The sequence below is a fragment of the Zophobas morio genome, unplaced genomic scaffold (assembly GCF_036711695.1).
Source record: "Zophobas morio isolate AGI-343-1 ecotype UQ-CSIRO unplaced genomic scaffold, CSIRO_AGI_Zmor_V1 ptg000028l, whole genome shotgun sequence".
Taxonomy (NCBI): domain Eukaryota; kingdom Metazoa; phylum Arthropoda; class Insecta; order Coleoptera; family Tenebrionidae; genus Zophobas; species Zophobas morio.
The window spans coordinates 1,685,603-1,697,788 of record NW_026972133.1 but is presented as its reverse complement, the minus strand read 5'-3'; the positions used below and the strand labels follow the sequence as shown (position 1 = coordinate 1,697,788).

Below are 12,186 nucleotides of genomic sequence, written 5' to 3'. Positions count from 1 at the left end.
TTCTTCTACACATAGAAATAATCGGTGATTGTGCATAATGGCGCGTCGAGGCCGTAGGTAAATAAAATAACTTAGGAGCCCTACAATTCAAACGGGGCACTAAGAAATTTACAAATTCCAGTAAGTACCCATCAGAAATTTTACCTTGTATAAGTTTAATGAGAAAAATAACCTCAGACAATATCCTACGATCATGCAGTGACTGGTATAAAAATTCATCCAACAGATTTTGATAAGCATATCCATGTTCCAGAAAAGTTTTATGTTTTCTATAATACAGGGTTTTTAAGAATTTACGTTGTACAGCTTCAATCATATGTATATATTTATCATAATACGGATTCCAGACACAAGAACAATATTCTAATTTGCTTCGAATGAAAGCATTAAAAAATCTAACAAGCACCCTATTGTCAAAATCCCTAGTATTTCTAAAAAGAAAACCCAATAATTTATAACACTGTAAACACAATATTTCAATATGAGCATTAAAGGTCAGTTTGCTATCAAAGGTGATACCTAGATCCTTGAATGTAGTACAACGCTTAAGAATCTGACCATCAATATTATAATCATTGATAATTGGAGTATTTTTCCTAGTATATGTCATCACCGTGCACTTGTCTTTATTCAGTTGGAGGCGGTTGAGGGTACACCATTGAAATAAGCGCTGCAGATCAGACTGCAATGTCTCACAGTCTGAGACAGTTTTTATGACATGATATAGCTTTGAATCATCTGCGTAGAATAAGTATTCTGATAGGAAGCATTTCATAATATCATCAATGAAAAGTAGGAACAGCAACGGACCAAGTACTGAACCCTGAGGAACACCACTTTTGCTTTGAAATAACCGAGATTTGATGCCCTGATATTCCACATAATTCACACGACCTGTCAGATAACTACGAAGAATTTGTATTATAGCATCAGATAATCCAAAGTGATGCAACTTTTGCAAAAGTAACGAATGTTGAACCATGTCAAAAGCTTTAGAAAAATCACAATAAACTGCGTCAACTTGCATTCTATTTTCCAACACACACGAAACAAAGGTAGTAAAGGAACAAAGATTTGTAACAGTTGACTTTCCTTTGAGAAAACCATGTTGTTTTGGCGACAACTGATGACTAACATGAGGATAGATTGATTTGTAAATTAAAATTTCGAAGACTTTGGCAAAATTGCAAATGAGAGATATCGGTCGATAATTTTTTATCTCATTTTTATTTCCAGATTTAAAAACCGGCGTAATACGTGATTGTTTCCAACAATCGGGAAAAACTTCGTGACGAATTATTAAATTATAAATATGTAATAATGGTTGACAAAGAACATTTCTACAGTCCCTAACTAAAAACGCTGGTATTGAGTCAGGTCCCATAACACAACTGTCTTTTAGACGACCGACAGCCTCTAGAATTTCATACTCGTCAAAGTTTTTTATAATGCAGGTGTCATTTACACAGTATTTGTCAAATTCGCAGTTGTTCCCCAAGTCATTCTGATACACAGATTCAAATTGTGTCGCAAAACCATTATTAATATCAGCAGGAGTATTAAGCAATTCATTATTTACACCTATCATACAACCTGGAATGCGTGTTTGCCCCTTAAGTTTATGAATAAATGACCACAATTTGCCAGGATCTTCTTCAATGCAATGAGATATGGATGCAATGTATGTATCATAATCATTATTTAGAATAGTTTTAACTAATTTTCTATAGTATTTAAATTTTCCAACAAAAATATCAACTCTATGCCTACGTGACATTTTCAAGTAATGTTTTTTAATTCTGATTAATCGCTTAGTCTTAGATGACACCCATACAGGAAACGAGGATTTTTTCGGAAAATATAACGGAACGGTACAGTCTAAATGGGAAAAGAGTAAATTATAGAATGTTTCACAAGCCATATTAACCTCATCATGTATCAATACTGGTTCCCAGTTCGTATTTAGAATAAGATTATACAATTTATTGAAATCAGCCGCCTTAAAATTATATGTCCGTGATGCAGCATTCTTAAAATTCACATGGATGTAAGTGTGATAACTAATATCAAACACAATGGCCGGATGATGAACATCTTCTTGAACCAATGCAATATCAGAGCGATTTAACTTAGCGGAGATATTTTGTGAACAGAGAACTAAATCTAATGACCTATTATTAATATTTTTTACACCATTAATTTGGATAGCATTAACAGAGTTTATAAAATTATTAAGACTTCTGGCTTTTGAACAAGTTACATCGTCAATACAACGCACATTAAAATCACCAGCAAAAAGAAAACTGTCATCAAACAACTCAGCCATTTCCAACTTATGAAGAAAATGGTCATATACAAAAGATGGCGTCGATGGTGGAACATAAACAACGCCAACAGAGATGGATTTAAAATTCAATTGCAGCTTTAAAATTACAAAATCAATTTTATATTCACGAAGCAGATTGTCATTATCAAATTTAATTGAACTACAATTAAATTCAGATTTAACAGCTATAATAACTCCACCACCAATACCATTACAACGATCAAATCTGAAAACATCATATGCAGATGGAAATAATTCAGAACTCAACAGATCATCAGCAGCCCAGGTTTCAGTAAGCAAGATTACATCAAAATCATCACATGCAAGAACATTTTTATAAAATACAGAAGTCTTTGTTTTTAAACCACGAACATTTTGGTAATAGAATTTAACATAACTTAATTCTAACTGTTGATCTGATGTTAGTTTTTTGTATTTACAATTTTAGGTACACCATTACTATAGTTCAAGAAAATACTTTCACCTTTTGCTTTTCTATCCTTATATTCAGCCATGATCTTTTTTTTAACAGAAAGCTGACGAACGGTTAAGTCCTTACTGATGAATATTTTATTATTGCCAGGAAAATTTTTTAAGTTTTTAACTTTACTCAAAATCATAGCAACATCTCCTGAAGAGTTCATTGTAACTTTTAAGGGTCTATTTCTATGTTCAACTTTATTTTTACCTAATCTATATACTTCCAAAATATGATCACTTATATCAAGACTCAAATGCCTAAAAATGTCATGAATTTTATTGAAATCATCAGTTTCAGATTCTGATTCATTTAGATTAAATACAACAAGGCTTTTTTCTTTACGTTTAAGCTCATTAACCTCACTAATAACATCTTCCATAGTAAGTACTTCAGCATTGGTGTTCTTAACATTGAGAGAAACTTCTGTTTTTTTTAAAGAGTCTTGAAGTGTTTTAACATCAGATTGTAAAGAGTGTACACTGTTTTCAATGAGTAAGACTCTGTCATTAATTTGCTGAAATTTATCATTGATAATTTGTGATAATTCATGTGTTAGATCAACTTTTAGTTTAATAAACTGTTGCTCAATCAATCTCTCAATTGACGAAAAAGTTAACGAGCCGTCAGGTACAGGTAAAGATGTAAAACAACTATGACAGGTCCATTCTGGACAAGAAGCAAGGGAATTAATGTCTAAACCAGTACATTTGGAATGGCAGTACTTTTTACACTTAGCACATCTAATCGATGGGGTAGAAGGCGTAATTGCGGAATTGCATATATTACAATAATAATTAACCATAGTGAGGTAGAAAAAATGATTTACGTAAAAAAAATAGAAAAACTATAATAACAGCAGAGTAACGAACTGACAGGGACACTTATCTTCACACCTATAGGGTCGTTTATGGTGGCTGACAAACTTGACAAACAAGGGTAGACCACGGAAAAGAACAATTGGGAAACAATAGGTAATTGGTAGTTAGAATTTAATTGACATCAAAAAGAAAGGAACGAAAAAACTTACTGATAAAACGAGTTTATCTATCAGCCAATAATCGGTAATTAATGAAAGCAGAAAATCTCGGTAACCACATGAGCCAGCTCCACCAAACTTCCCATAAAACTCAAATGCACTCACTACTCACTGCACACCAAAATTCAAAATTTTTTATCAAAAATAACCCACGAAAATTAAAGTTATAGTAGGAAATGTATCGTTCAGACTTCGCACTCTCACCTCAGCGAGTCGTTAATACATAGTCATGTTCGAGTTTGTTAACATTATTTCTAGACTTTCTGAGACGTTCCGACGTTTATTGTTAACTCTGTTTCGGCTCGTTCTGTTCGCTCCATTCAAAACAGCCACTGTTTGCCTTGCTGTCTTTATAAAGTAGCGTCACGATTCCTCGAACCCCGCATCAATAATACCTCCCCGTCAATTCGTAACGTGAAACAGAATCGTTATCACAATGCATTTAAAATTCGCTTTGGTGCGACTTCAAAGGCCCGAAATCCGAGCCCCGAGTCTGTCAGTCTTAATAAAAGCAGGAGAAGGCTTCCAAGAGCCGCTTGTTTATTTTGCCACCGTTCCAATCCATTTTAACTAATTGGCCGCGTAAATCACTGCCGTCTTTGACGGTTTGAGCTGTATCTACACAAGCGAAATCCTCGGTAATCATTTAGCATATCTCTACGAAATTAGACCTCAATATAGCGCAAATTGAGAGGGTGTCTTAGGCCTGTTCGATTAATTGCGACGCAGTTTCTGGATATGTCGACGCAAAACGGTGAGTGATACAATTAAAATAAAATTATGTCGCGGGATGAATCGATAAATTTCGGTGTCTTTGCCGGAGGAATTCCAATTAAAGGGAGGATAATAGAGTGGCGAGGGGTGACAGGATATTTACTCGAGAAGTCGAAAGTTTTCATAATGAGATGAAATAAAGTGTCGGAGTTTTTATGGTCTTGTCAGACACAAACAAACTTAGCTTCGTTTTAATCAACGCGTACATTTTTTTAATTATTTGTTGTTGTTCCAGCTGGACGGGCGCATCCACTTCGGCAAATCCCTGATGACTGGCGGCGGCGTGGCTCGAAACATCTGCGAGTCACTTTCGAAATTAGGCTGCCGCCACGTGTTTATATCGGTGATCGGGAACGACCCCCAAGGGAACATTCTGAAAAATTTCATCCCGCAGGATAACCTGGAGCGGGTGAAGGTGCTGGAGGACCGCAACACGGGCCAGTGCACGGTCGTGTTGGACCGCAACGGCGAGTGCAAATTCCTGGCCGGCGACATGGAAATCCACCAACATATCACGCCGGAAATGGTATACAGAACGTCTCGCTCGTCCCGCGCTCTTTCCCCCAGTTAAATTAAGCCCGTTGGCTTTTTTGCGGGCCGGGGGGTCGTCGTCGCCGTTAATTAAACGGAGACTGTGTACAATAATGTGTTTGCGTCTAGGAGACGAGGGTTCTTACGGCTGGTAGTTGGGTTTTTGCGAGAAGGGGAATTTGGAAGAAAGTCGGGGGCGGCGGGAGCGGTTTGCTTAATGAGTGTTGTCTTTGTTGGAGGTGCTTGGGGCAGTTTTTGTAGTGGGAGGAAGGGGTGCTTAGCAGTATCATTAGCGTGTTTATTATGGTGAGTAACTTGAATCGCTTCTGGCGATCCAGGAGAAATATATGACGACAAGTGGGGCGGTTTTGGGGAATTTGGTTTGAGGCGATCGCAGAGCTTCAAATTAGATTCAGGGTTTTGAAAAAAAAACACTAACTATTCCATTCCTATAACTGGTGCTCTATTTTCGGATAAATTTAAAGGAATCTGGTGTTTTCTTGTTGGATGAACTTGAAAAAACCTTTAGAACTTTTAGTGTTTTACTTTTTATGAATCTGAAAAAGACTTGAGTACCACAGTGTTTTGGTGTATTATTTTGGGAGACTTTGGTGCTCTATTTTTGGAAAATTATGACCTGACCTGTTTTTGAGTTAATTTTGGGACCCAATTTTTTTTTTATTTAAAACAATCTTGAAGTTAGTGTTATTTCTTACAGGATACGTCATTTGCCAAAATCAGTCTTATCTTAGCAGCTATTAGCCCCGCCCACCCACCCTTTATTTTCTTAGAAGAGTAGGTCATCTGCCAAAATCAATCTTATCTTGGCAAGTATGAGACTGATTTTCGCAGATGACATATCCTCTAAGAAAATAAGGGTGGGTGGGCGGGGCTAGTATTTGTCAAGATGAGACTGATTTTGGCAAATGACATATCCTCTAAGAAAATAAGGGTGGGTGGGCGGGGCTAGTACTTGTCATGATAAGACTGATTTTGGCAGATGACTTATTCTTCTAAGAAAATAAAGGCTGGGTGGGTGAGGCTAGTACTTGCTAAAAATAAAAAAACTAAAAAATCAAAAAATAACAAATTGAAAAATTGGATAAATGAGAAATCGGAAAATTGTACAACTGTTTAATCGGAAAATCAAAAACTGAAATATCGCAAAAATTGAAAAAAAAAAACGAATCATACAAAATCGAATTCAAAATTCCAGTTCTCATTTTTTTTAGTTTTTAGATTTTTTAAGTTTTAAATGTTTCATTTCATAATAATTTGTTCGACAATTTTGGAATTTTTTGATTTTTAATTTTTCAAGTTCTCAAGTTAAAATTTTTCTTTTCACGATTTGTCATTTTTCGATTTTTTAACTAAGATTAATTTTGGCCAATAATAATCTACTCTTCTAAGAAAAGATACTAGCCCCGCCCACCCACCCCTTGTTGTCTTAGAAGAGTAGGTCATCTGCCAAAATCAATCTTATCTTGGCAAGTATGAGACTGATTTTGCAGATGACATATCCTCTAAGAAAATAAGGGTGGGTGTACTTGTCAGGATAAGACTGATTTTGGCAGATGACTTATTCTTCTAAGAAAATAAAGGCTGGACTTGCTAAAAATAAAAAAAACTTAAAAATCAAAAAATGACAAATTGAAAAATTGGATAAATGAGAAATCGGAAAATTGTACAACTGTTTAATCGGAAAACCAAAAACTGAAATATCGAAAAATTGAAAAAAAAACAAATCACACAAAATCGAATTCAAAATTCCAGTTTTCATTTTTTTTAAGTTTTTAGATTTTTCAAGTTTTGAATGTTTCATTTGATAATAATTTGGTCGACAATTTTGGAATTTTTTGATTTTAAATTTTTCAAGTTCTCAAGTTAAAATTTTTCCTTTTCACGATTTGTCATTTTTCGATTTTTTAACTAAGATTCATTTTGGCCAATAATCTACTCTTCTAAGAAAAGATACTAGCCCCGCCCACCCACCCCTTGTTGTCTTAGAAAGTAGGTCATCTGCCAAAATCAATCTTATCTTGGCAAGTATGAGACTGATTTTTGCAGATGACATATCCTCTAAGAAAATAAGGGTGGGTGGGCGGGGCTAGTACTTGTCAGGATAAGACTGATTTTGGCAAATGACATGTCCTCTAACCAAAAAGAGGGTGGGTGGGCGGGGGACTAGTACTTGCCAATATAAGACTGACTTTGGCAGATGACTTATTCTTCTAAGAAAATAAAGGCTGGACTTGCTAACAATAAAAAAAACTTAAAAATCAAAAAATGACAAATTGAAAAATTGGATAAATGAGAAATCGGAAAATTGTACAACTGTTTAATCGGAAAACCAAAAACTGAAATATCGAAAAATTGAAAAAAAAAACAAATCACACAAAATCGAATTCAAAATTCCAGTTTTCATTCTTTTTTTAGTTTTTAGATTTTTCATCTTTTGAATATTTCATTTGATAATTTGTTTGACAATTTTGCAGTTTTTAATTCCAATCTTTTAATTTTTCAAGATTTAACTTTAGAATTTTGAAATTTTTTGATTTTTAATTTTTCAGGTTCTCAAGTGAAAATTTTTCCGTTTCACGATTTGTCATTTTTCGATTTTTTAACTAAAAGAACAAATTTATTCGAACCGAAATTTTGTAAAATCGAAAAATTCAAAAACTGAAAATTAGAAACAAAATTTTCAGATGTTTTAAAATTACGGTAAACATGGCAATCGTTGATCAAAATTACTTTTTACTCCCGTCCAAAAACTCGGTGTCAGACAATCAAAAATCGAAAATTTTAAAAAATAAGTAACATCTATTTTCTCGATATTTTTAAAAATCAAATAATTGAGAAATCGGAAAACTGCCAAAATTGTAAATGACCTGACCTGACCTGACCTGACCTGTTTTTGAGTTAATTTTGGGACCCAGTTTTTTTTTTGAAAATTTAAAACATTCCTGTTTGGAAAGAATTTGAAAGTGTTTTGAGTCTCTAGTGTTTTCTCTTATAATAATTTAATTAAATTTCTTACAGGATACGTCATTTGCCAAAATCAGTTTTATCTTGGCAGGTACTAGCCCCGCCCACCCGCCCTCTCTTTTTTTAGAGAGTATCTCATTTGCCAAAATTAGTCTTATCTTGGCAGCTACTAGTCCCGCCCACCCACCCTTTATGTTCTTGGAAGTGCAGACCATCTGCCAAAATCAATCTTATCTTGGCAAGTACGAGACTGATTTTTGCAAATGACATATCCTCTAAGAAAATAAGGGCGGGTGGGCGAGGCTAGTACTTGTCAAGATGAGGCTGATTTTGGCAAATCACATATCCTCTAACAAAAAAGAGGGTGGGTGGGCGGGAGGCTAGTACTTGCCAAGATAAGACTGATTTTGGCAGATGACTTACTCTTCTAAGAAAATAAAGGCTGGGTGGGTGGGCTAGTACTTGCTAAAAATAAAAAAAACTTAAAAATCAAAAAATGGCTAATTAAAAAATTGGATAAATGAGAAAAGGGAAAATTGTACAACTGTTTAATCGGAAAATGAAAAACTGAAATATCGAAAAATTGAAAAAAAACAAATCTTATAAAATTGAATTCAAAATTCCAGTTTTCATTTTATTTTTTTTTTAGTTTTTAGATTTTTCAACTTTTGAATATTTCATTTGATAATTTGTTTGACAATTTTGCAGTTTTTAACTCCAATCTTTTGATTTTTCGAGTTTTAGCTTTATAATTCTGGAATTTTTTGATTTTCAATTTTTTCAAGTTCTCAAGATAAAATTTTTCCTTTTCACGATTTGTCATTTTTCGATTTTTTAACTAAATGACTCATTTTGGCCAATAATCTACGCTTTTAAGAAAAGATACTAGCCCCGCCCACCCACCCCTTATTGTCTTAGAAGAGTAGGTCATCTGCCAAAATCAGTCTTATCTTGGCAAGTATGAGACTGATTTTTACAGATGACATATCCTCTAAGAAAATAAGGGTGGGTGGGCGGGGGGCTAGTGCTTGCCAAGATAAGACTGATTTTGGCAGATGACTTACTCTTCTAAGAAAATAAAGGCTGGATGGGTGGGGCTAATACTTGCTAAAAATAAAAAAAAACTTAAAAATAAAAAAATGACTAATTGAAAAATTGAATAAATGAGAAATCGAAAAATTGTACAACTGTCTAATCGGAAAATCAAAAACTGAAATATCGAAAAATTGAAAAAAAAACAAATCTTATAAAATCGAATTCAATATTCCAGTCTTAATTTTTTGTTTGTTTTTACATTTTTCAACTTTTGAATATTTCATTAGATAATTTGTTTGACAATTATGCAGTTTTTAATTCCAATCTTTTGATTTTTCAAGTTTTAACTTAACAATTTTGGAATTTTCAGATTTTTAATTTTTCAAGTTCTCGAGTTAAAATTTTTCCTTTTCACGATTTGTCATTTTTCGATTTTTTAAAAGGAATAAATTTATTCGAACCGAAATTTTGAAAAATGGAAAAATCCAAAAATTGAAAATTAGAAACAAAATTTTGAGATGTTCAAAGTTACGGTAAACACGGCAATCGCTGATTAAAATTACTTTTTACTCCCTTTCAAAAACTGGGTGACAAAAAATTAAAAATCGAAAATTTAAAAAATAAACATCTATTTTCTCGATATTTTTAAAAATCAAATAATTGAGAAATCGGAAAACTCCGAAAACTGCCAAAATTGTAAATGACCTTACCTGACCTGATCTGACCTGACCTGACCTGTTTTTGAGTTAATTTTGGGACCCAGTTTTTTTTTTGAAAATTTAAAACAAACTTTAAGTTCCTGTTTGGAAAGAATTTGAAAGTGTTTTGAGCTTCTAGTGTTTTTCCTTATAATAATGTAATTAAATTTCTCACAGGATACGTCATTTGCCAAAATCAGTCTTATCTTAGCAGGTACTAGCCCCGCCCACCCACCCTCTCTTTTCTTAGAGAGTATCTCATTTGCCAAAATTAGTCTTATCTTAGCAGCTGCTAGCTCCACCCACCCACCCTCCCTTTATTTTCTTAGAAGAATAGGTCATCTACCAAAATCAATCTTATTTTGGCAAGTATGAAACTGATTTTGGCAAATGACATATCCTCTAAGAAAATAAGGGTGGGTGGGCGGGGCTAATACTTATCAGGATGAGACTGATTTTGGCAGATAACTTATTCTTCTAAAAAAATAAAGGCTGGGTGGGTGAGGCTAGTACTTGCTAATAATAAAAAAAATCAAAAATCAAAGTTAAAATTTTTCCTTTTCACGATTTGTCATTTTTCGATTTTTTAACTAAAAGACTCATTTTGGCCAATAATCTACTCTTCTAAGAAAAGATACTAGCCCCGCCCACCCACCCCTTATTTTCTTAGAAGAGTAGGTCATCTGCCAAAATCAATCTTATTTTGGCAAATATGAGACTGATTTTTGCAAATGACATATCCTCTAAGAAAATAAGGGTGGGTGGGCGGGGCTAGTACTTATCAAGATGAGACTGATTTTGGCAAATGACATCCTCTAAGAAAATAAGGGTGGGTGGGCGGGGCTAGTACTTATTATTATTATTATTATTATTATTATATATATAGTCGGTCAACAGGTTATTTACCCAATTACAGACCAACAAATAACCGAAAGCAAATGATAAGAAGTAGAATAACTAATCAGCAGCTACAAATTACTGTGAATCCCAAAAAGGAAAAGTTTAAAGCTACTCCAAATCCCAATGCAGATTTTCAGATTAGGTAGGTCAAAATATACGTGTAATCAATCAATAATCATGGAGGATCAGTTAATTCAGATAGTAAATTAACTTACGAAGTAATGTGAAAGCCTACTAAATTTGGGAATAATTAAAGAATTTAAGAGCCCGCAGTGATGTTGAAAAAAGATCAATCTTATTATGTGTTCTATTACCGATCCTACACATAGTGGCCATAGGAGAGAATTTGGCGATATCAGTTCTCGGGCAGGCTATGTAGAAAATTTCAGAGTGGCGAGATACTAGACTTCGAGGACGTGCATTAAATGATAATCTGGCTAGCATTAAAGGACAGTCAACACTGTTATTTATCATTTTAACTAGGAACAACACAAAGAATTTTTTACAAGTTTCCATAAAACTGGAGAAAGTGAAGCGATTTAAAAGCTCAGATTGAGGAAAACCAATAGGTGGGTAAAAACCATTCTCTCGGTAAAACAAATATTTAAGAAACCTTCGTATGACACGTTCCAGATGCATTAAATGAATGTTATGATGAGGACACCAAATAATGCAAGCATAGTAAAGTTTGCTGCCAATTAATGAATTAAAAAGTCGAATGATAGTGTCACAGTGTTGAAAATCTCTAGAGTTCCTTATGATGAAACCCAAAGTTTTCATGCAGTCTGCCACAACTTTGTTAATATGATAAGCAAATGTGAGCCTACTATCAAAAACAACCCCAAGATCCAAAACGGTCTGAGGCCTGGCTAAGACTACCCCATTAAGGACATATTCAAAGTGAATATTATATCGCTTTAAAGAAAATGACATTACACAACATTTATCTTGATTTAACAAAAGCCTGTTCAAATTGCACCATACCACAATCCTATTCAAATTATGTTGTAACTTAAGGCAGTCATCAGTTGAACTTACTCTATTGTATATCTTGATGTCATCTGCATATAAAGAAAATTCAACATCTAATTCATTCGAGATATCATTGATGAACAATAAAAAAAGAAGCGGACCAAGTACAGAACCTTGTGGTACTCCCGATAAAACAGTAATGACATCAGAATCATATCCACAGCAATGGACATATTGTTTTCTGTCACCTAAGTACGACCCAAAAAAGGTAATTAATTGCATATTCAGGCCCAAAGCATAAAGTTTATCAATTAATATACCATGATCTAGTTTGTCAAAAGCCTTTGAAAAATCAAGATATATTACATCGGTCTGTAGTCCACAATCGATAGAGTCTGCGATAAACTGTGTCACACAAAGAAGATTTGTAACTGTAGAGCGGCCACTC

At 34.0% G+C, this 12,186-nt stretch overlaps 1 protein-coding gene across 1 annotated transcript in view; it reads left to right on the top strand.

The window, feature by feature from the left end:
- LOC135136995 (uncharacterized) overlaps positions 1-12,186 on the top strand; it is a 216,917-nt gene that overhangs the window by 188,398 nt on the left and 16,333 nt on the right. The window contains exon 7 of the mRNA XM_064066517.1: positions 4,853-5,143. Coding sequence (XP_063922587.1) covers positions 4,853-5,143 — 291 coding nt within the window. The remainder of the gene's footprint in view (positions 1-4,852; positions 5,144-12,186) is intronic.